This window comes from Babylonia areolata, chromosome 4, assembly GCF_041734735.1.
Source record: "Babylonia areolata isolate BAREFJ2019XMU chromosome 4, ASM4173473v1, whole genome shotgun sequence".
NCBI lineage: Eukaryota > Metazoa > Mollusca > Gastropoda > Neogastropoda > Buccinidae > Babylonia > Babylonia areolata.
This window is the reverse complement of record NC_134879.1, coordinates 6,454,873-6,480,466: the sequence shown is the minus strand read 5'-3', so window position 1 is coordinate 6,480,466 and position 25,594 is coordinate 6,454,873. Positions and strand designations below refer to the sequence as shown.

Sequence of the window (25,594 nt, the reverse complement as noted above, 5' to 3'; positions counted from 1 at the left end):
TTTTGCATACTTTTATGCTGAAAACCAGTGGCTAGGCAGACTTTCACATTTCATTAGACAGATACAAAGCCACAAGATATTATGTACATGACTGCTGTCATCATCTAAACATCAGTTTCCAGTTTTCAACTCTTTGGGGCTTTGTGTTTTTTTGTTGTTGTTGTTTTTCTCATTGGTTCTGGAAGGCGAGACCTTTTTTTTTTTTTTTTTTTTTTGCTGCCCCATCTGCACATCAGTGGCATTACTTCCACGCTGCTCATTTGATTCCCCCATACACAGCCACACTTGGGTTCGTCCGTCACAGTTCCAGCGTTGGCAGTCTGCAGGAAACCATTGTTGTTAGGTCGCCAGGAGGCCACACACCAGAGGAGACCCTGCACTGCGCGAGGTGTTCAGTGGTGCCTGTTCTGATTTAATCTACTTAGGACACCACCTGCTAAGCCCCCTACTAACGACAATAATGGCTTAGTCACGGAGCCAGACTGAGTGAGCGTCCCTCCCAGAGTGGAGACCGCCACCACATCCCTCAAACAACAGCCCCCCATGAATCTGCCGACACTGAAGACATTGTCAGGACTCACCATGAGCACGGAAGTGGAGGGGTATTGAAACTGAGATCGCCATGAGAGCAAGGCATGAAAGGCCACAGACTTTGGTGAGGGCTATGATTTACATACCAGTGTGCACTATAGCCTAAAATCTCCAAGTTTAATTAGTGACTTCTCATGTGTGATGACACTTTCCTCGGTAGTTGGGTGCCTGATTCTGTCGATGGTTCTTGGTTTCTTTGATTTGTTTCTCTCTCTCTCTCTGTCTCTGTCTGTCTGTCTGTCTGCCTGTCTGTCTCTCACTCTCTCTCTCTCTCTCATGCCTTTCTCTATTTTTACTTGGGATGGTCCTTGACGCCATGGATTCATTGTTATCCTGTGGTGTGTGTTCTCAGCAAAGTGGAACAGAAGGACCTGGTGCTGTCAGAGGTGCAGATGCCCACAGGCCCGCATCTGCCCCCGGAAGGCATGCAGCCCCTCAGCATGGAGTCCCTCTTCTCCCGCAAGACTGAGGACATGAATGTCGGCTACTTCATCCCCGCAGAGTTCCGTGACAAAGTCAAGCGTACGTGTCTCTGTGTTGGTGTGACTGGGAGCGTGGTTAGGAGAAGAAAATGGAATGAGGTTGTGAGGTTATGCATAACACAGCTCAGGGGAGAATGAAATGAGGTTGTGAGGTTATGCATAACACAGCTCAGGGGAGAATGAAATGAGGTTGTGAGGTTATGCATAACACAGCTCAGGGGAGAATGAAATGAGGTTGTGAGGTTATGCATAACACAGCTCAGGGGAGAATGAAATGAGGTTGTGAGGTTATGCATAACACAGCTCAGGAGAAGAGAATGGAATAAAGTTGTGAGGTTAGACATAACACACCTTTTTCACACACCCTACATTTTTGTGTGTCTGTATGAGTGTGTGTGTGTGTGCTCTTGTGTGCACATGCATGTTTGTGTGGAATTTATGTTGTGAACATAGTTCAGGTCAGTCCAGTGAAAATCATTTTACTTTTGCCATGCACAGTCTCATTGGATCTTTCCAGTGTCAGAATGTCTGCGGAATGAATTAGGAAGTCAGTGATTGGGATGTCACATGCCCAAGATGAATGTGTGTTGTGCATTAATGGAAAAAGTTCATCATTGTGATGTTGTGTGCCCAAGGTGAACATGTGTATGCTTGGACGGAAAGCCAGTTATTGGCATGTTACATGCCTATATGTGAATATGCTGTGTGGTACACATGGATGGAAGGTAAGTTATAAATTGGAATGTTATGTGCCTGAGATGAATGTGCAGTGAGTGTGGACAGAAAGCCAGTTAATGTGATGTCTCTTACCAGTGTGTGTTGAGCTAGTTGTGTTCTTAATTATGTCGTTTTCTGAAACCCTCCGTTTTGGAAAATGGGTCAAAGGTTAATTAATTAAATCTTCAGTCTTAATGATAATGATAACTGGACATTTATCAGCACTTTCCTCATTGCATAAAGCGCTTTACAATCCACACATACATGCATACAAAACATACTCAGTCCTCGACTCACAATCACACACAGTAAACATATATATATATACACACACACACACATATACACATATACATATACATATACATATGGGCATGCAAACTCGTATATACAATACATGCATACATACATACAAACATACATACATCCAGCCAGCCAGCCATTCAACGCACACACAATACAGCGTTACAAATATGTCTACACAATCAACTAACTGCTTTCATGTATGTGAGAGGGTCTAGAGAAAATGCTGCTGGAAGAGCAAAGTCTTGAGGTTAGATTTAAAGAAGGCCACTGTGAGGGGCTGTGACGGATGTGGTGAGGCAATGATTTCCATATTTGAACAGCAGATGATGAAAAGGTTCTTGTGTTGCAGTTACCAAGGATAACGAACCGGAGGACCTGTCTTACCTGGCGCCCACTGCAGGAGAGGGCTCTGTCTCTCTTGGGTTCCCCTGCTTTGCCCAAGGTAGGAGCATGGCTGTGTGTGTGGTATTCCAGTGTGAATTCATGCTTGCAAATGCGAACATATTCTTGGTGCTGATATGAGCATAGAATGGCACTGTATATTAACTTTGCAAACAAAATAGGCACTGTGTGTCAGGACAATTGACAACTGTTGCAATGTTTTTATGTTATGTTTATATCTATATCTTGATGATGTAAGGCACTTTGAGCAGCATTAGTACTGGATATCGCGCCATAGAAAAGTTATTGTATTGTTATTAATAAGCAAGAATGGCACAGTGAACTGACATGGCACAGAAGAGTTTGACACAGGGTGTGTTTGGCTCTGTGCAGTGGCACTGGACAACACCACGGAGGAGGATGAGCGGTGTTCACCGTCCCCCCCAGCCCTGCTGACAGTGGGTCTGAAGAAGGAGCCCAGCCTGTCCCCAGCCCTCTGCCGCGTCAGGGACACCAGCACCCCTGCCTCCTCCAGCTCGGGTTCCTCCAGGGTATGTGTGTGTATGTTGGTAAGGGGGATGTTGTGTTGTGTGGTATGGTGTGGTGTTGTTTGTGTGTGTGTGTGGGTGTTCGTATGTGTGTATGTTGGTAAGGGGGGTGTTGTGTTGTGTGGTATGGTGTGATGGTTTTTGTGTATGTGTGTGTGTGTGTGTGTGTGTATGTTGGTAAGGGGGGGTGTTGTGTTGTGTGGTATGGTGTGGTGTTGTTTGTGTGTGGGTGTGTGTATGTTGTATGTTGGTAAGGGGGGGGGGGGTTGTGTTGTGTGGTGTGGTGTGCTGGTGTTTGTGTGTGTGTGTGTGGTGTGGTGTGCTGGTGTTTGTGTGTGTGTGTGTATGTTGGTAAGGGGGGGTGTTGTGTTGTGTGGTATGGTGTGGTGTTGTTTGTGTGTGTGTGTGTGTGTGTGTGTGTGTGTGTGTGTGTGTGTGTTAGTGGGGGAAGGGTGTAGTGTTGTGTGGTATGGTGTGGTGTGTTGTTTGTGTGTGTGTTAGTGACGGGAGGGTGTAGTGTTGTGTGGTGTGGTATGGTGTGGTGTGTTGTGTGTGTGTTTATGGGCATGTGTGTGCATTCGTGTGTGTTTATGCGCGCGTGGGTGAGTGGGTGTTTGTGTGTGTGTGTGTGTCTGCTTTGCCTTTGTTCTTGTGTGCTTTGTGTCTGACTGACATGTTATTGGAAGTTGTTTGAGAGGTTTTGAAAGTGCTGCATGATTTAAACTATTCTTCTTAGTGTTTATCATCTTTCCAGTCAAGATATGTGTGCCAGTCAATCCTTTTATGTAAACATTGTGTGTGAATTATAGATACTGTGTTCCCACAGATGAGCAGCCCCTTAGAATACAGGAAGGCGGTCAGCCCCAGTGACATGTTGTCCATGGACCGCTTCTTCCAGAATATTAACACCAAGGCTGATGATGGTCTGGATACAGAAGTGGAGGTCAGTCAGGGGGAGGGGGGCGGGGAAGATAGACACATTTGTTGTGTAACTTTCAGATTGTCTCTCTCTCTCTCTTCTCTCATTCTCTCTTTGTCTTTTCACTGATGCACACACACACTTGCATGAAGCATCACACCCCCAGCCCCTGCCCCCCCTCCACCTTCCTTCCTATCCACCCCCACATACTGGCTTATACACACACACGCATTCACACATGCGCGCACGGGTGATGTCGAACAGAATCCTGGCCCTTCGGAAGAAATAGACAGACTTTCATATCAGATGCAGTCAGTGTTGTCAGCATTAAATGGTAACCACCAACAGAATGCTGATACCCAGCGTCAGATCGCAGCCAACCATAGTGCACTGTGTCAGGACATGTACGAGATCAAACAACATATGGCGTGGGTGACGCGTTCTGTACAGCAAAATACCAGCAACATCAAATCGCTTCACGGAAGACTGGTACACTCGGAACAGCAAGCAACAAGATTACAGTGGGAACTGGATCGGGTGCAATCCGACATGAGACGGAAAAACCTTAAGATCATGGGTCTGAGGGAAGAAGTAGGTGAGTCGTCGGCATCGCTATTGACCAAAGTGCTGGACACTCTGAACAGTTATGTTGGTGACAAGTCTCTATACCAGGAGGACGTGGTGGACGCTGTACGGGTGGGCAGACGGAGCAACAGCAGCATCAGACCAGTGATCGTCACGTTCAGGCGACTGCAGACCACCATGTCAGTCATGTCCGACAGGAATGGCAGACAGGCGATGGCGCGGGACAAGGGCATCAAGGTGGGGCCAGACCTCACCCCGACACAGCGTGACGAGGCCGACCGTTTAAAGACCCAGGGGAGACACTGGTACCTGAAGGACGGCCGGGTGCTGCCTGTCGACGACCGCTACCGTACGGACCAGCAACATCAACAGCGTCAGTATGCTGGGCAGGTGGGCAGAGAACAATATCACTTCAACAACAGTGACGGCCGGGAGAGGGAGAGAGAGATGGTGCTGAACAGTGTGGAGCGGGAGAGGAGGCGGAGAGCGAGAGAGGACAGAGTCTCAGAGACAGCGGGCGGGGCTTCCCGTCTGGACAGCCCGTTTCCTCCATCTGCAGGGCATCACTTGAATCAAAGCGACGACGAGATGAACGTCAACGATCCAGTGGAGGACGAACCAGTTGGCGGACAAGGCAACGATGCTGCAGTTCCAGTGACAGTTCCTGTACCCCCCAGAGGTGGTGAAGTGGTGAGTGAGGGGATGTGTGAGGGAATGGGGGAGCAGGACAGAGAGGTGGAGGGAGAGACGAGAAGTAAAAGAAGGGAGGGGACGGATGAAAGTGCTGTGAACAATGACCCTGTACCCACCACCCCCTTGTGTGGTTTTGGACGTGGTTCTCCCGTCAGTGCGGGGAGTAGTGCTGGGTCGGCTGCTTCAGCCGGGAGGGGAAGGGGGACTCGCATGAGGGGTGCACGCCAGTCAGAGGCCGCTCAGTCGTTGCACTCTCCTAGGCAGCTGAGGAGCCGAGGGACCACTGCACCAGACCGCAGGCCTGGGGAGCTGAACAATCAGTGGAAGAGATTGTTCGTCCAGGGTGCAGGTGAGACAGCTGGCTCGGACTCACTCAGCAACTGTAATGATGATGAAGTGAAGGGTGCAAAATGAGGGTCAGACCAGGATCCGGTGCACGGCGATCGAGTGCGTAACGGAACTGCAGAGACAGTTTTTAAACCCGGCACTGTTGTTGACGGTAATGTACCCCTTTCCTCGCGCTGCAGTATTTCTTTCGCTTCATTTAATGTTGAGGGTCTTTGGCGTATTACAAATGAGCTTGACATGTCGTTTCTGATAAATGATTACGATTTTATTCTTTTAGTACAAATGTTTACCAAAAATATCCCCGATACTGTATTTTGTTCTCATGCTGTGTTTGTGTGCCCTGGTGTTAAGATTTCCGACAGTGTACACGGACGTTTGTCTGGTGATGTAGCTCTGCTGGTAAAGAAGGAGTTTGTGCCATTCATTGTGAGAATACATGTTGAATTTGACAGCATTATTGTGGTAAAGTTGTCGCGTGTACTTCTGGGTACTGCATCTGACTGCCTCCGTATTGGAGCATACATTCCACCCGAAAGTTCCAAATACTATGAAGAGACAGATATATATAATGGTATTTCGATGTTAGAAGATTGTTTGTTGTTTAAGGAATTTGGTGATTGTCCTGTAATTGTATGCGGCGATCTGAATGCTCGCACGGGTACACTGAACTACAGAAATATTGATCCAATTAGTGATCTATGTACTCTGAGTGGTCGTGATACGTTGGAGACATCAACTGTGCAGAATGACTATTTATGCAGAATTTCTAAAGACAGTCACGTGAATTCTTTTGGTCGTTACTGCTTAATGTATGCGAGGATTTCCACATGGTTATTCTTAATGGTTTAAAATTGTTGTTGAGCTGTTCTGATAAATATACATACATTGCTACTAATGGCTGTAGTGTTATTGATTATTTTTTGGTATCCAGCTCAATGCTTACTCGTTGTAAAAGTTTGAATGTTAAGCACATGGTAGAGTCAAACCATTCCCTTGTCGAGTTTTGTTTGGCTGTGAATTCGAATTCAAACGTTTCGCTACAGCAGACTAGAACACGTATGCCCATGTCCACGCTGATTAAGTATAAATGGGATGATGTAATGAGGGAGACTTTCTACAGTAATATGTCATCTGACAAGGTGAAACAAATAATTCAGGATGCAATTTCACTTGTAGATGTTGATGTTAACGCTCCACTGTCAAAATTTAATGAATGTTTTGCTTTCTTGGGTGAATATATGAAGAAAACAGTTGTGTTTGGGAATGAGAGAAGAAAAGTATGGTTTGATCTTGAGTGCCGTGAGAGCAGAAAAGTTCTTCGTAATCAATTACATAGGGCCTCTAGAACTAACCTGGACACTGACCGTCTGGCTTATGTCCAAAAACGTAGAGAGTAGAAAGAGTTATTGCGTAAAAAGAGAAAACTGCGTAGAGAGGATGTGATTCAGTCTCTACGATGCCACTCGACCAATCCAAAGCAATTCTGGGACACAGTTCGTTCTGTTAGGCCTAGATCAGGTGGTACCGACAATATTTCTTGCAATGATTGGTTCTCCCACTTTCAAAATGTTTTCAATGATTTTTCTGTGGATAACGGTAGTATTGATAACTTTAGTATGTATTGTGACAACCGGCATGCTGCTCGTTTATGCGAGAGAAATGATTCATTAGATCAAGAAATTTCTGTATCTGAAATAGAAGCTGCTGTCATGGCACTCAAGAGTCAGAAAGCTGCTGGGCCTGATAGGCTAATTGGAGAATTTTACAAACATAGTGCATTTCACATCATGCCTTTTTTGTTGAAGTTTTTTAATTTCATATTTGATCACGGCATTTTTCCAGATGATTGGTGTTTGTCGGTATTGCAACCACTCCATAAGAAGGGCGATTTGAATGTACCTGATAATTACCGTGGTATCTCCCTGTTAAACATTTGTAGCAAGCTTTACACTTTTGTGCTGAATAGACGTCTTGCTAAATGGATTGAAGAAAATGGGGTTATTGGGGAAGAACAAGCTGGGTTTAGAAAAGGTCATTGCACAACTGATCACATTTTTACATTGCTTGCATTAATACAAAAACAACTACTCAGACATAGAAAATTATATGTTGCATTTATTGATTTTCGGAAAACTTTTGATACTGTTAGAAGAGATAAGCTCTGGAGAATTCTGAGTGTCAATGGTATCAATGGAAAATTTTTAAATGCACTGAAAAGTATTTACACAGTTGTTAAGGCGCGTGTTCGCGTCGGAGATGACCTCACAGACACTTTTATATGTCCTCGCGGGCTGAAACAAGGCGAAGTATGTTCTCCTGCATTGTTTTCATTGTTCATTAATGAGTTAACAATAGAAATTAATAATCATGGTAGGCACGGCATTCAGCTTTCACCAGAATTTATCCAAATTTTGATCTTGTTATTCGCAGATGATGTTGCCTTGTTATCTGACAGCATAATTGGTCTTCAAACCCAACTGAATGTTTTGTTCGAAACCGCCAGACGCCTTGACTTAGTTGTAAACCTTGATAAATCAAATATTGTTGTCTTTAGAAATGGAGGTTTTCTTGCACAGAATGAGGCATGGATGTTCAGTGATGCACAACTGAAAACTGTTAGCATGTACAAGTATCTTGGTGTTATCCGTACTACCCGACTTTCTTTCCAACCCACTATGCGTAATTTGTCTGAACGTGCGAGAAAGGGATGTGCAGCTATCTTTAAAATGCTTTGGTCTATTGGTGAACACTCCCCTAGTATTTTTTTCAAACTATTTGACATGCAAATCAAACCAATTTTGACATACGGAGCAGAAGTTTGGGGTTTGACTGGAAATCAAGAGTGCATTGAAAGGGTACACTTGATTTACGGTGAACTTGGTTGCTATCCCCTGTATGTGACCACCTACTCCAAGTGTCTTAAATTTTGGCTTCGTATTGTCTTTATGGATAATGACCATTTCCCTAAGAAAGCTTATAATATGATGTTATCATTGCAAAGTCATAATTATTGTACTTGGGCTTGCTCTGTGAGAAATGTTTTGTATAAATTTGGATTTGGTGTTGTTTGGGAGGCTCAGTCATTTGGTAATGTCAGAATGTTTATTAATGTTTATTATGAATTTAAGCAGCGTCTAGTTGATTGCTTTACTCAAGACTGGCATTCAGCTCTCCAGTCTCACGATTTTTATGATGTGTATTCAGCTTACAACCAGTCCTTGTCACTTAAACCTTACTTGAATAATGTCAAATGTATAAATATGCGCCGTGTTTTTTCGCAGTTTAGAATTGGAATGTCCAACTTACACTCACACTTTTTGCAGTTTAACTATGATGGGCAGAGTAGGAATTGTCCTTTTTGTGATGACACTCCGGAAACCGAAATGCATTTTCTTTTGGTCTGCCCTAAGTACTGTTCCCTGCATTCTCAGTTTATTCCTGCTAAATTTCACAAACATCCAAGTGCATCTAAGATGTCCTTGTTGTTATTTTGTGTGAGTGAGAGATTGAGTGTTAGTATATGCAAGTTTGTATTCAAAGCGTTTTCATTACGAGCAAATGCCCTAGAATCGTTATCGATGCCCATGTAGTTCAATGGTTGTCCTAATATTCATTTCCCTGTATTAATTCTGTTTGTCCTTGTGAACTCCATTGTTATGGATCTGTGGTCTGACAATTAAAATATTTCGACTTCGACTTCGACACATGCGCGCACGTGCACACGCGCATGCAAACACACACGCATTTGCCCACATAATATGTAACTATCACACACTTGCATGCAATCTGAATTTGGCCAAGTTAGTTGGTAACTACCTTTGAAGGTTATGAAAATCAAATTTCTGTCTCATTCACCTGCTTCAGAGCAGGAATGATGGTCCTTGAATTTGACAGTCACACATGTGTCAAAGGAAACAGTTTGTTCCAGCTTCTCATGTGCTGTCTTTGCACCAGCCATCAACTCGTGTTTCAGAGCCTTTTCAGTCAGCCTTTAACTCACTCGCTGCCATTGTCTGCATATGTGGATGTCGTCGAACGAAGTGTTGGATGCAAATGTCTGCATATGCGGATTTGGATTTTGGCCTGCATCAAGATGGTGTAGATGCTGGGCAAGTTTGCACGAGTGAGCACCTCTGTGTCAGGGATCTTCTCTTAACACTTTATGCCGAGAAGTTTTCTGAGGCTGGTGGTGTGGAAGTGGTTCAGCTTTTTGGCGTGGCATTTGTAGACCGTCCATGATTCACATCCATAGAGCAGTGTGGTGAGAACTATGGCCTTGTATACTTTGAGCTTCGTCTCCAGGGTGATGCCTGTCCTGTTCCAAACGTTCTTATGGAGTCTGCCGAAGACAGCGCTGGCTTTGGCGAGTCTGGCATTCACCTCGTCGTCAATGACAACTGTGCGAGAGAGTGTACTGCCCAGGTATGTGAACTTGTCCACCGCGTTCAGTCGTTGCCCGTTGATGAAGATGTTTGGTTCAACGTAAGGCTTTCCTGGAGCTGGCTGGTGCATAACCTCAGTCTTCTTTGTGCTGATTGTGAGGCCAAAGTTGTCACAGGCAGCAGAGAACTTGTCGACACTGTGTTGCATGTCAGCTTCGGAGGCAGCGTTGAGAGCGCAGTCATCAGCAAACAGGAAGTCGTTGACGGTGTCTGTCCTCACCTTGGTTTTGCTTGAAGCCTCCTGAGGTTAAAGAGTGAGCCATCTGTGCGGTACCTGATGCCAATGCCTACATCAGTGTCTCTGAAGGCATCTGTCAGCATGGCTGAAGACATGAGACTGAACAGGGTGGGGGCAAGAACACACCCTTGCTTGACTCCGTTGGAGACAGGGAATGGTTCTGAAGTCTCTCCGTTGTCTTGGACTCAGGCCAGCATCCCATCGTGTAGTTGCCTTATGATGGTGATGAACTTTCTGGGACATCCGTACTTCGCCATGATTCTCCAAAGGCCATCTCTGCTAACAGTATCGAAGGCCCTGGTCAGATCGACATAGGTGGAGTAAAGGTTGGCGTTCTGTTCCTGACACTTCTCCTGGAGCTGCCTGGCAGCAAACACCATGTCAATAGTCCCGCGTTCTTTCCGGAAGCCACACTGGCTCTCTGGTAGGAGACCTTGCTCAAGGTGCGCTATGAGACGGTTGAGTAGCACTCTGGCCAGAGTCTTGCCTGCGACGGACAGCAGGGATATTCCACGATGGTTGTCACAGGCCTGACGATTTCCTTTGCGCTTGTACAGGTGTATGATGGAAGCGTCTTTGAAGTCCTGTGGAACTGCCTCATGCTGCCAGATGAGCTGGAACAGCTGATGAAGCTTCTCAGTCAGTGCCATACCACCTTCTTTGTAGACCTCAGCTGGAATGGAGTCTGAGCCACGGGCTTTGCCATTGGATAGCAGACGGATAGCTTTCTGGGTCTCCTCCAAAGTTGGAATGGCATCCAACGACTCACTGACTGGCACCTGGGGGAGTCGGTCAATGGCTTCATCATTGATGGTGGAGGGGCAGTTAGTACACTGTCAAAGTGTTCAGCCCATCTCTCAAGGATCCCGTCCTTGTCAGTGATCAGGGTAGAACCATCAGCAGTGAGGAGTGGATAAGATCCGGAGGTGGTGGGACCGTAGACTTCTTTCAGGCCGTTATAGAAGTTCTTCATGTCGTGAAGAGTAGGTGGACAGTGAACAGTTCAAGGGAAGGGAGATAACTCATATTGAGTAGTTTGGAGACTGCATTTGTTGGCTTTTTATTTTCTCTTTGCTGTTGACAGCAATTTGGAGTTGACATCCACTTGAAGATTGCATGTGTTGGGGTTTATTCTTTCTGCTGTTGATGATCAGCAGTTGCAAACCCCATGTGTCTATTAATATGGTGGCAGGTGTGTACAGTACCTTACTTATGGGAGGATACAGAAAGACATTCAGTATCCTTTTGAAGGCACTGGAATGATTAAAATTTGGACTTGTGTCTGAGAAGTGAACACATTGTGTCACTTTTCTTCAGGTTATGCAACCTTTTGTGCTGACTCAGAGAACTCTGAATAGAGATGATAGCTGATGAGAAGGGGTAGCAGAGTATAAGAGACTGCAAGCAAGATTAATCCTTTCCAGTATATTTACTAATAGACAGGATAACAGCTGACACATAATGACTTGACATGAAGGGAAAAAAGCATGTGTGTGTGTGTGTGTGTGTGCGCAGCTGATAGATTTTGATGCCAGAGCGCCGTACATCCCAATGTCTGGTGATGAGGACCTGACTTTACTGCCTCCCTCTTCCCAGTCACTTCTGACACTGCAGAATGACATAGACCCTGGGTAAGAACTTGTGGGATTAGTATCATTGTCGTTACAATTATTCTCATTCAGAACAGCTGTCTGTTTAATATTCTCATTCAGAACAACAGTCCTGTTTGATGTACTCATTAAGAACAACTGTCTGTTTAATATTCTCATTCAGAACAACAGTCCTGTTTGATGTACTCATTAAGAAAAGCTGTCTGTTTAATATTTTCATTCAGGACAGCTGTCTGTTCGACATTCTGATTCAAAACAACTGTATATTTGTTGAATTCATTCAGAACATTTGTCAGTTTGATAGTCTCATTCAGAACAGCTGTCTGTTCAATATTCTCCTTCAGAATAGCTGTCTGTTCAATATTCTCCTTCAGAATAGCTGTCTGTTCAATATTCTCATTCAGAACAGCAGTCTGTTCAGTATCTCATTCAGAACAGTTGTATGATTTTTTCATTCTGATTTCATTTCATAAGGTAAATGTGGAGATGAGTGAGCTGTTTATCAATTCATGTGTTGTAATTTTTTAAGTTCAGTCTTTTAAAGCTGGCTGCAGATTCAGAGAATTGTCAACATCTCTCAGCCTCTGTCTCTTTCTCACCACGCTCTTTGTCTCTCTGTTTCTCTAGATTTCTGTTGAATTGAACAGAATTCTCTTTTACTTTTCCCCTTAAATGTCAGTAAATTTTCTCACATTTTACATTCTTTATTATCTCCTGATTCATCACATCATCCACCACCATGTTCCTGATATCACCTTTATTATTTTGTTCATTATTGTTGCAGACTTTTTGGGAAGACGGAGTTTGTTTTCAAGCCTAAAACGGAGGACATATTTGAGGATGCGGCCCCAAAGCCCCGGAAGAGCGTGCGGGACATGATATGTGGGAGCACGGCAGTGGCCAGCATTGAGCAGCCCCCGGACATTATGTTGCAGCAGATAAAGAGGCCGCTGGACATGAACAGTCTGGAGAAAGGTCCGCCTGCCAAGAAAGTGCAGCGGTTGTTGGGCCAGAAGCAGATACACAAAGTCCCAACATGTGAGTGATCAGTGGGCATGGGGAGGAGGGGGATGGGAATAGGTGGGCCAGATGTGTTGTAAAGTGATACTCTGGAAAGCACATTGCCTTGTGAATGAGTTTACTGGACCTGTCTGTATGTTCTGAGCCTCTGTGAAACTGAAAGTGAAAGTGGTTAGTTTTACAAAACACAGACTTCACAAATGCCAGTATGTTCTTCATCTTTACATCGAACATAAGACAAACAGACAGAGAGCTCTTGGTGTATAGAGGCCTTAGTGCATGGTGATTTGTGTTTTGGGATGGTAATTGTGTTCTCGGTTCAGCATCTCACTCAGTAAACAACTTTGTAGGATCTGAATGGTTATTAATGAAATTCAGTTGGCAAGAATATAGGTTTAACAGGATTGACAAGTATAAATGTCACAGATAGAGATCTTTACACTTGGCTGTGATTGTACTGCACTGAAAGTCCCTTGGCATAACAAAAAAAAAATCACAAGGTCACGCTTTTTCTCCCATCTTGGCTGTGTAATGTGGAACAAAACTGCCCTTCTCAGTGCATCATGTACATTTCTAATACATTTTCAGATTTCTGAAAACTTGCCAGTTAAACTGCATAACCTTTTGACTGTGCTGTTGACATAGCATGCACCATAGAACAAATCAATGCTATGCTGTGTTGATGAATGCTGTTCTTCCAGATATCATAGTATATCTGTTTCGCTCAGCAAAGCAAAAAAAGTGGTATGCTGGACAAGCATAATTCACTCCCTTGATCTCCCTGGAAGTAGGATTGTGAAGAAGTATGTGTGCGCACGTGTGTGTGTGGCGGGGGTGGGAGGGTGACAGTGAGTGAAATATGGAGGTGCAGTGTGACCTGTTCTTTCTCCCTCTGTATGTCTCTCTGTGTTTGTGCGTATCAGTCTCTCTGTTATTTGTCTCTGTGTGTGTAGTAAAGAAATGGATTGGAGTATGACATGATCATGTATGTGTGTATGTATTACTATTTGAGAGTGTGTGTTTGTGTGTGTGTCTATTGTGTGTTGTAAGTTGTATAATAACTTTAAAACAAAAAAAAAGAAGACTCAAGGGTGGTATTTGTGTGGAGATACACTTTGTTAATAGGAAATGACAGTAACACTGATTGCTGTGGTTAACATTATTTCTGTTGGCATGTAACACAAAAACAAGGCGTGAGCAAATTGGCCACAAAGTCCAAATCTGTCATGATTTCGTAAACTGATTTCGAGTCGGATAACTGTTGTGGGGATGTAGACTTGTGTTAACACTGATGTCTGTTGTTGGCCTGTTGCAGTGAAGGGGAGCAAAGACAGTGTGCTCCTCAACCTTCTGCTGACAGGGGAAGACCCCAATGGCTATAAGGTCCTGTCCCCTGCCAAGTCTGTGAGCGTGCCTCTAAATAAGGTATGAGGGGTTTTTTGCACTAAAACATGTGGGTTTAAAGTGGTGATATTACATATCTTGTAGATGTACAGTTGGATTACCCACTCCCTTTGCCCCCCGCCCTCACATGTATGTGTGCAGCTGAACCACATCAAACCATCTTGAGTCTGGGTGTATACACACAAAACATTCTCCCTTGACACCCTGCTATGTATGCAGCGCAGCACATTATGCTTCCGATTAAAAACAAAAAAACCAACCCAAAAACCTTCATTTTTGTACAGTGCAAACTTCATTAGCGGGTTTGATAATCTGTTTTATTTTCAATATGATTATACTGATTGTTGAAGCACATGTACATGCACAATGTTATGTTTCTTGGCGGTGTATGTGTGTGTGTGTACCTGAATGCACAGTCATAAATGTTGGTTTTGTGTGTGTCCGTGTGGTCTAAAGCATATGTGTGAGACACTGGACATGACCTGACATATACATGCTTCATCTGAATCATGCGCACACTGTCTTGTTGCAGAGCACTCATCTTCCACTCCTGCACCTGACGACACGGGACTGTGAGGTGAACGCTCCCACCCAGTCTGGAGGACTCCTGCATGGGGCAGAGTTACTGAGGGCTCTGGAGATTGACATGCCCCACACGCCTCGCTAGACACCCCTCCCACCTCCACTCATCTCCCTTGGGCACCTGTCTGTACACCTACAAAGAGCCCTTTGTCCAGAAAATTAGTGCATGATTGACACTGTCATAACCACCCCCACCCCCCTGCACCCCAATGTAGAAGCACAAACTACGTCATTCTGCTTTTTTGTTTATGAGTAAAAAACCCAGACTTTTCTTTATGGATTCTTTTTTTTATATATTTTTTTAACCAAGTTAATGATCATGTGTTAAATGTCTTTTTTTTGTCTTTTTTTTGTGTGTGTGCTTTAAATCATGCTTCGTTGTATCATGTATTGTTGTTGTTACTCATACACCATTTATACAAAACAAGTATCTTGTTGCAAATGTAAGCTCTGCCTACCGTTTGTTTGAAGTGATTCGTATGTCTGTCTGTATAAACTGCATGTTGGGCTGCCAGCATTCTGGCAGAGTTCACAGTGTATCTCACTGGAGGTTACAAGAGGGGAGGGAGAGGGAGACTGGATTGGGGGGAGACAGTGGGGACAAAGCGATTGAAGGCTTGGGCCATTTTTTGTTTTTGTTTTCACCGTAGTTTTAATCATGTATGTTGGCGGTTTTAATCATGTATGTCAAAGATGTGTCACACTTCAGCGCACGTGTCTTCATCATGTGTATTGTGGACGTTGTTGTTTCTTGTTGCTGAATTCTGCATTGTGAGATTGTTTCTGTTGAACAACAAACAGTGCTTTGATGAATATTAGCTTTGTAGATATGTGTTTGTTGTTTGCTGGTATGGTTATTTTCAAAGTGGAAGTGTTTACTGTTGAACAGCCAGACAGAATAATGTTCACGTCCTACATATGTCTCTGAAAACAGTTTCTTTTTATCAAACCCCCCCCAAAAAAAAAACCCCAAAAACAGAGGTGTCAGAAGGCTTCATTGACATCTTTAGGTTTGTGGAATATTTTCTTTTCATTGACCATAGCAAAACTTAATAGTTCATAAATTGAAAGTGCCAGGTACTTCAAACATAACATTAAAAATTGTTATTAGTTTTGATGCACCATAATGTACTTGCTTTGAAAATACCTGTAGATGCTTACATTTTGTCCCATTTTGAATCATTGACTGCACAGATTTGTGTACTTGTTTTCACATATTAGTTAAGACGAAATATTGTTTGTCTTGATCTGAAAAAGAAAAAAACAAACAAAAAAAACCCCATCACACAACAACAGCATCAGTGATGGAAGCAAGTTATACTGATAAGTGTTTGGTTTTGGCCAGTTGTTTCTTTGCTGCATTATACAAGGGTATCATTCTGATATGAACCTTAGCGATAACATTGTGAACTGAAAACTGCAATTTATGTGACGATTACATTTAATGTAATGTAATGAAAAAAAAAAGATTCCCCATACCTCTGGTCATTTAGAAAAAAACAGACATTCTTCAGTATTTAAACCTTTAATGTATGTATGTATTAGTTTGCACACACATTGAGTGTTTGTCCTGATTTCAGGTATTTAAGAAACGTGGATCCAAAACATGTTGTGAACTATATTTCACAATTTTAGAAATGTTTAGAATAAGGATGTGTATCACTAAATTGAATGCCATGTTGTCGTTTCTTCTTGACAGATATAAAAATGTATGAATTTGGTGTGTAATTGATAAAATGTCACATCTTCATCCTCCACAGATATAATTTGTAGATTAATTACTTGATGCGACAGTCTGTTGGGAAACTGTCAGTCAACGACTTAGGATGAAAAAAGCAGAACTTATAGGGCAAAGTGTGTTGGGAGATTCTTCTAAATCTGTTGCATGTAGACAGAAATGAAGTGTATACAGTTACCAATAGCCAACCAACCAAAGATTAGCAAAATTTATTTTCATGTGTTTTTTTTTCATTTGTGTATTTGATTTACTTTTAATCTGAGAAACATGTTCCATGTAGCTGGAACCTAGAAATCAGTATGATTCACACTGTTCCTGTCATGATATACTGTTAAATCTTTTGTGGCAAGTTTGCAAAAAAACCCACCTGCAACATGCTTTACCATGATATGTAAGTCTGACTTTCTTTGTCATAATTCTTCCTCACAATCATAGATAGTTCATTTACATGAACTCAGTGCACAAGCACTGTATGACTTACCAAAGCACCTAAGTGGTAGCAGAAGGCACAGAGCCGGACTGTCTGCAAAATGGGTAGTGTACAATTTAGTTACTTCTTGGGTGTTTCTGTGTTCCTAAGAAGGGTTACATTGTTCCTGTAATGGTTACCCAGCTCAAAGCTTCAGCCATGGCAACTTTTGTCAGCATTTTCTGTGTTTATCATTCGCACATTCAGACTTTGTGCAAAAAATGATGGTCTGTATCTCCTGATCAGTGCAGCACACATACTGTGTGCACGGTTCAAGGGTTCAGAACATTCTGACAGGTTTACTCAGGGTATCTTCTCTTACAGTTTTGAGCCCGATATAGTATTTAAGATCTTGAAAAAAATAGGGATTCCATACAAGGGAGTCCCATTTCGTCCTGGTATCAAAAGCTATTTCAAAAGACACTGAGTTGCTGGTGAGAATTACTGTAACAGTCTCCGCAGGAGGTTTTTTTTTTTTTTCCTTCTCATTTTTCTTAGTCTATAAACATATTTCTCTTTTGTTGAGATGGTTCTGTTTCGTAAATTTGTCATTTGTTATAACTTTATCTTCTGGCTCATGCTGAGAGACCAATGCTTTCTTCAGATCATCAGCATTACTATCACTGTAAATGCAGTATTGTTTTCGGCACAAGTATTGTGCTCAGTGCTTAGGAGAGAGAGAATGATAAATTTACTGCTGCAGTACTGCTTTTTTTGTTTTTCAGATGTAACACTCTTCCTGACAAGTGTTGTACTGATAACTACATTTGATGAAGGGTGTTACTCTGGGGAAATGGAAGGGGAAGGAATGAACAGGTGTGTGGGTGACTGCACTGTGTTGTGCAAGGGTCCATAACTCGGACCTTGTGATAATGTTTCCAAGGCGCACCTCACTTTGTGATGTTTAATTTTAGAATGTTTTCAAGAAGTTTTCCTCAATTTTTTTTTTTCTAATCTTAAACCTTGGAGGTGGTAGTTGAGGTTATAGTGATGGAAATATCACATGCTACACAAGAACAGTCTGAAGAACTGGGTCGCTTGATGGCAGCGTCAAAACTTGTATGTTGTTGCAGTGCACCTCATGTTGAGAGCATGAGTGGGTGTGGAATATCTGCACACTCCTACACACATGCACATGGAAGTGGCCTGCCTACAATTGTGTGTGTAAGAACATTCAACAATCTATTTCCCTTCATCGTCACCCCCCCATTCCTCTCCCTACGAAACCCCTTTCTTCCCCCTTCACCCTGAGGAGGAGGAGGGGAAAACAAATCCTGATTCACTGCCATTTATTATTGAAGTTTGCATAATTAAGATCCTCTCTGTTCATGAATGATTCTTTTTATGTTGAAATAGTTGAGTTGCCTGCCCATTCTGCAGCACAGGGCAGGGACTATGCAGATAGATGCAGTCACTACTGCTCCATTTTGGGGACAGGGCAATGGGAAGGTTGGACAGACTGTAATGGGGTTTGAAGAGTGTAGAAGTTAGACTAGCGATGTTCAGAAGCAAAAGAATTAGGGGGGGGGGGGGGGGGGGGGGAATCACGAAAATCTGGATATTTCTGCTCCTGACAGATTTTTAACAGCAAACAGAGCAACCAGTATTTCACAGGTGATTTATCTGCCTGTTGGCCATTGATATGATTTTTTTTCTTTCAGGAGCAGTTTATGATAGTGCCTTGCAATTTTTATTTAAAAAAAATTTTTTTTTTAGATAGATGACATTGTTTGTATCTCTTCTTTTGTTGAAGTTTATGTTTTTAGTTATTTGGTATTTGTACAGTCATTTTCATACAAATAAAAACAAACAACTGTGCTGATCTGGTCTTTTGGTGACTTGGGAAAGTCTCCTGCTTCACATTCACTTTTCACCTGCACATGCATCTTCTTTCTGTTTATGTATGTTTATTTTATTTGATTTGAATCTTTTATTGTTTTCCATATGTTTTATTTTATTTATTTTTTATTTATCTATTCATTCCTTTATCATCTGTCTGGCATCTGTCTGGGTTTATTTTTCTCTCCATGACCCATCACTTGTACACCTCATTATATTTATGGATCAAAGTTTTCTCTTTTTCTATTTTTCGTCAGAGTAATCTGATCTGTATATTAATCAGTATTTTGTCATCACAGATGGGAAAGTGTTGCCTGGACTGGCCACTTAGGAGGTGTTCACCTTTTTTTGTTTGTTTTATTTTGTCTTGTCTTGCAAGGTTTTGGGCATTGTGTCAAGGCTTGACAAACATGATTTTGTTTGATGCTTCAGTTTCACTTAAAAAAAAGAAGAAAAAAAAAGAAAGGGGTTGGGGGGTGTGGGAGGGGGGGGGGGCTAAGGGAGGGGGCGGTCGTTGGTAAGGTGGCAATATGGTTCAGAAAGATGGTAAATTTGGCTTCAGGTGTGTGAATGTGTCTGTGTAAATTGGAGGGAACTGGCTGGCTTCATGCAGGGAAGTATCCTGTTTTGTCAACCATTTTTTTTAAAACTGGGATTAAAAACAAACAAACAAACAAAAAACCTGTCATGAAGAGTCCAAGGTTAACTGATTAATGATTTTATCTGGTCCACTTCTTTAGGTTGCTGTTTGTCACAAGAATTAAAAACATTGTGGATTTTTAACAAAACACTTTTGCCACTTAAAGAAAAAAATGTTGAAGACAGAAACCTGATTTGCAATGGAATTTAAACCAGTCTGTTTGACCATTGGTGGAAGGGAGCTTCAAAGTGTTGACTAATGTGTTTATCCTTTAAAAAAAAAAAAAAAAAATTCACTGACATACACTTGAGTTGTTTTTTTGTTTTTTTTAATAATCTCTTTTTCTTATTTTTTAAGATCCATCCTGGTCCTGTTCCATGAAAAAACAGTGGGATAGGAAAATTGTTATATATGTTTTCTTTTTTGATTTTTTGTTGCAGATGGGCTTTGTTATTTTGCAGTTGGGGTTTTTCAGTATTTTCTTACATAATTTGGTTGATTGGTGAGGTTTAGCTGAGGTGTTGTGGATACCCTTGTTATTCAGTTGTTAGATTTTTGGAATGATGAATGAATATTGTGAAGTCTTTGGATGACTATATTGTACAGTGGAATCAGGCTTTCCTTGTACGATTGATAATTTTCATGCCTGTCGTACCTGATTTTTGTGTGTGTTTTTTTGTTGTTGTTTTTTTGTTTTTTTTGTGACAGGTATTGTATGAGAGTAAAGTCGTTGACTTTTATCCATCCAGCTTTGTTGAATCACATACGCAGCTACCATCAGCATTGAATCAAAACTAAAGAGACTGGATGGAACCTAGAGGAGAGGCTTGTTTGTTGTGTTTAAATTGCTCCAGTCCAGTAGCTGGGAGAGAATTTGAATTAATGATGGTGTACTCAGAAGATGGAGACTGTTGCTGTGCTCTTTAAGTATAGCTGCACACATCTTCTTGATAAGCGTGACTTGTTTATTATTTGATTTCTTATTTTGTTAAGTCCTTCCTTTTCCATCCCCTCTCCTAACAAAAAGAAAGGAAAGAAAACAACTCAGGGGGAGAAAAGAAAAAGAAAACAACAACAACAACAAAAAAACACAACAAAAAACCAACAACAAAAAAACAAACAAACCGAACTCAACTCAATCATTTTATTCCAATACAGGAAGAAAACAAAACATGGAGGAGAAAGAATGAAAAAAAGACCTACCATAATGATTTTTAACTCCAAGCCATTGCAAGTGTTCTTTAATTAACAGTTACTGCAATCCAAAAGAAGACAACTGAAGAGAATAGCAGCACCTTGCAGGATCTGTTTAGGTTGTCGGATCTGGAGCTTTCAGGTGAGCACAGGTGTGTGAAGGTCACAGACACATTTGAGAACAATTGAAGGCCTATGATGTAGCTCTTGCCCTGACACTACCCCCCCACACATGGCTGTTTCCCATTTCCATCCTCCATCACATACAAAAGCATCTTTAAGATCAGTACAAAGGAAATAATTATATATATCTGTAGAAATAGAAAAAAAACAGAATGAAATAATTACAAGGTAACAAAATCATCTGTGTGAACAACATAAGGCGTTTCTTCTGGTCTGATTGGAACTTTATTCTCAGAAGTCCATTTGGCATGGATTATCAAAAATTGTTTTCTCCATATATATTGTTTCCTTTTAAGATGCTTGTTCATTTCGCAAGGATGGTGACAGTGGTGTGGGTGCAAGGGTATTATTCATACTCCTGAAGCTGTATTCAAGACAAACTTCATTTGCCTTAACTCTCTCTGGACGAAGGAATGCGTGAGCATTCCTACATAAAATATATTCGGTTTCAGACGACGGAACGGAATAGCATTTTCAAGAAATAAAAATCCATCACGCGCTGTACACGTGATTTTGTGATTAGCCAAGCAGAGTGCGCTATTCTGGGTCACTCCACAATCAAATGGTATGATTGGCCAGCCTGCCATGTGTGGCCCGTCTCGCACACACGCTGACAAAGTCACTGACTGGTCGTCTGCTCGCGTGCCAGCCTGTTAGCAAAGCGGGCTCTTCTCAAAATGTTGTGGAGCGAACAAGGCAGTGACGGCAACGTTTTAGTGTTGCCGAAGTACTTGAAATGCTACAAACTGAAGGGTCGGGCATTGAAGAGGTGGATGATGACGAAGAAAGTGAATTTAATGCAGAAAGCGAGCATGGGTATGGTGATTCGGGGTGAAAAATTGGCATTATTTTCTACATATGGCAAAACTGTAAAAATAGATGAGAAATTTGATTTTTTTTATATGTAATAGCTCAACACGTAATAAACCAGTTCTGAAGGTTTCATTTTCTTACTCTGTATTTTGTATTTTTTGTAATTTTTTTTCCAAACCCTTACAAATGGGCCGTCTGTGGGGAAAAGCAAAGGAGAAAACTTGTCGTCCCGAGTTAGTTAAGGCAAGTTATCCTTGACATGATAGGGACCCGTGGGTACAGTTTATCTTGGAAGGTTATCTTCAAATTGAAGACACACATGGTGCACTCAGGCAGCTGACCCATCATATATGATTAAAAATCCTGGTGATTCCCTTCTGTGCTTGCTCTTCTCACCCCACTACAGTTCAGAGCATTGTGGAGAGATTTAGTAAAACGCGTGTTCTCTGCAAAGCATGCCTGTTTTCCCTCAACAAAAACAATGCTGAAAAAAGGATCAGCTGTATTTACCTCTGCTTCATGGGCAGTCACCCTTAGCAAGTAGTAAGGGTAAATTGCCTTCGAGTTAGAAGACTGCGGGTAGGCTCTTGTGTTCCTGAATACCAGATATTGCTTACCCTCAGGCAGTTTGCCTTGCCTCAGGCAGATTACCCACAGGTACGCATTTACCCGCAGTTATGATGGTCTCTTGAATATGGCCCCTGATGGTTGGTTCCTGTGTGGATCCTCTGTCATCCTTCCATTTTGCCTATCGGATATGAACTGAGTGCAACACAACATGAAGCACTTACCCTGAGACACCTGGCTCTGGGCTCATCAGCCTTTCATTTTGTCTTGTCAACACTCAGCATGCATCTGGAGAGATCACTGTGAAGAAAAAAAAAAGAAGTGTTATCTGACAACCTGGTATGGCCCTGTGGGGTTGGCCGGACTATAAGAAACCAACATTAAATCCCCTGTGAATATTATTGGCTGCAGTCAGAAATCAGTGACCAAATTTCGAATTTAAAATGATCTTTTTGTCAGTCTGTAAGGTTTAGGTATTCCAGAGGGTTATTTTTTTTTGTATACATTTTTTAATAGTGTATAAAGGGTTAACATTCAGTGATGTGTACATATATGTGCTTTTTATGTTGACACATATTCTTTGGTGTTAATTTTTACAGATTTATTCAGGTTTTAATGAAGACTTTATAACACAAATGGAATGAAGATGATGATTATATTTTACTTGTGCCAGTTTTTTTGTTTTGTTTTTTGTTCAACTCTTGAGAAGGCAGGTTCCAAACACTAGAGTGGAGGTAATTCTTCTGTTCCATGCAAGCAGATATGTACATGATGTTAATAAAATACAAGTAGAAGATGCTGGGATCTGTTTGGTCTTTTTTTTTTTTTTTTTGGAAGCATGTGATCTTTTTTTTTCTTTTTCTTTTTTTACTAGAGAGAGAGATGAATGAAAGTATGAAAAGGATATGGGTTTCGAAACTGTTTCTGTGTCTGTTGTGTCTGTGCCTTGTGGCTGTGTGTGTGTGTACTGATTTTGTCTTCTTAAGTTTCTTTTTTTCTCTCTCTCTTTCCCCAGACATGTATGTACACACACACGCGCGCACACAAACAGGAATACTTTTGAAATCCATATCCTTTTCATACTTTTCTTCAGCTATCTCTCTCTTCTGCAGGAAAGACACCTGCTCACACTAAACATAAATCACATACTGATTTGAAGATCTCTATCACTGTCTTTCTCTCTCTTCGTCTTCTTATTCGGTCGATCTCTTTCTCTGTGTACTCCATCTGATGCTCTTCTCACATACAAGAGGTACAGAACATTTTAGCTACATTTTTGTTTATGCATTTTGATGTTCGTAAGTATTTAAGTGTGATGTTTATACAACTTGATGTTCATAAACCCCTTCATAAAAGGCCTAAGCCAATACACAAAATGAACCATCTTGAGCTCTGTGTCTCTCTGCCTCATTCATATCCACACACATGAATACGCACAGTGTGATGCAGTATTTATTTTATTTTATTTTAACTGTCATCCAGTGACATTTAAAACCAGTAAACAGCATACATAATGATTTTTTTTTTTTATTATTCAGATTTGAAAGAATTCATAAAGTGAGATAAATCTCATTTGTGTCCAAACTACAGTACACAATTCTTTGGTTTATTTTTTGTTTTCACAAACATTCCAGAAATCAAGTGAGATTCTTCATTCATTTTTATCCATACTATCACAAACTCTTTTCTCATGTTCAGCACGTGCCAAAAGTCAAGTGAGATAAAGAAGATAAAACAGCTGAAAGGTGAACATTCTGCATATCAAGTTTCCCAAAAGATGTTTGTCAAAAATCTGATCTTAAAATTGGGAAGATGGTGTTGGGGTGCAAAAGTGACATCTTCGGCAAACACAAACTTCACAAATACGCACACATGAACAAAACCCTTATGTATGCAAACACTCACAGCAGGCGATACATGCATGTACACAAACGCACGCATGCGCACACACACAAAACCACAGTGCGTACACAAGCACACGTGTGCCTCCCCTCCCCTCCCCACACACATACACACAAGCACACGCATAAACAAACGTAGCGATTCACGTTGACAGGCTGATCCTGAAAACACTGCCCATGTCATGTACCATCCTGCAATGAATAGACCCACCCTTACGCAATGAATATTCTTTTTGGTGTCATATACTGTACCATGTCAAACTGATGCAAACTAGGCCTATTGGTTTGCTCTGCTTGGCCAAATTTCGCGTGGCTAACAGTGAAAAGACGGGCCCGCCCGCTCTCAGCCAATCAAACGCCTCTAAAAACTATAAGCGCTGAATCATTCCTTTGGCCAAGGCTCTCCACGCCATCTTGTCAGGTTTACGCTCTGTCTCGTATTACGCTTTTTTCGGCTATTCAGCGTATCCTTTTGGCCTTATTTTGTTGCATGCGGATTGTGTTTATTGTATTCTTACATTCTGTGTACTCGATTCGACTCGGCACCCTCGATTCGTTCGTTTTTTTCTGCCTCTAAGTCGATCCTGTCTTTCCTTTCTCTGTTGGGGGTCGGATTTTCGCTGGGTGCCTAAGCGCGGGTTCCATGCCTCGTGTGCCATACCACGAAGGCAGGGATCATGATGCTGGGATTGAGACTCGGCAAGAGACTCTCCCAGGCCCGGAGCTCATGATTCCTCCCAATATGGACTGCGGCGATGCGTCGTTAGACGCTGATCGCGGAGGCGACTTTCGTACCAATAAAACGGTCATGAAGGGGACCGGGGGAAAAGAGGTACGAGCGTCGCCTCCCGAGGTGTCCCAGCGCGAGACGGGGAGAAGGGGGAATGGCAAGTCCTCTCCGGGCTGTGGGGACTCGCAGCTAGGCGCGGACTCCCAAGGGGAGGCCACGCCCGGCCATTACCCGGGTCCCCACTCGGAGACGGCCCTCACGGGCCCCATTGTTGTTCCCCCTCCTCCCTTCTCTGTCGACCCCCCTCCCCCACCTCCTTTTGGGGGGGGAGAAAAATTTGGTTCCGGGGGGGGATCTCTACTTTGCCCACCCCGGGCCAAGCCACCCCAGTCTCCCCACGGGAGGGGATTCGGGGCGCGTGGCAACCTGCTCTGCAGGTCTTCCCACTATCCGGCCGGTCTCCCCTGCTGGGGGAGGCCCGCGCGTGTCAGGCGGTTCCGGGCAGTCAGCCCGCTCGTCTTTGGGCGGGACTGACACCCAAGTCGGACCTGACCTCCCTCCGACTTGGCCAGGTTGTTCCCTTCATGGAGGTCAACACACCAGTGACCCTTGGGGTTCGGGTCACAGTATGGCTGGTGCCCACGGGTGGTTACC

General features: G+C 42.6%; 1 protein-coding gene across 1 annotated transcript in view; it reads left to right on the top strand.

Annotated features, from left to right (window-relative positions):
• LOC143280806 (hypoxia-inducible factor 1-alpha-like) overlaps positions 1 to 23,108 on the top strand; it is a 62,532-nt gene extending 39,424 nt beyond the window's left edge. The window contains exons 8-15 of the mRNA XM_076585494.1: positions 944 to 1,113; positions 2,446 to 2,538; positions 2,871 to 3,028; positions 3,852 to 3,968; positions 11,766 to 11,881; positions 12,645 to 12,898; positions 14,196 to 14,305; positions 14,817 to 23,108. Coding sequence (XP_076441609.1) covers positions 944 to 1,113; positions 2,446 to 2,538; positions 2,871 to 3,028; positions 3,852 to 3,968; positions 11,766 to 11,881; positions 12,645 to 12,898; positions 14,196 to 14,305; positions 14,817 to 14,951 — 1,153 coding nt within the window. The 3' untranslated portion in view covers positions 14,952 to 23,108. The remainder of the gene's footprint in view (positions 1 to 943; positions 1,114 to 2,445; positions 2,539 to 2,870; positions 3,029 to 3,851; positions 3,969 to 11,765; positions 11,882 to 12,644; positions 12,899 to 14,195; positions 14,306 to 14,816) is intronic.
• The last annotated feature ends 2,486 nt before the right edge of the window (positions 23,109 to 25,594 follow it).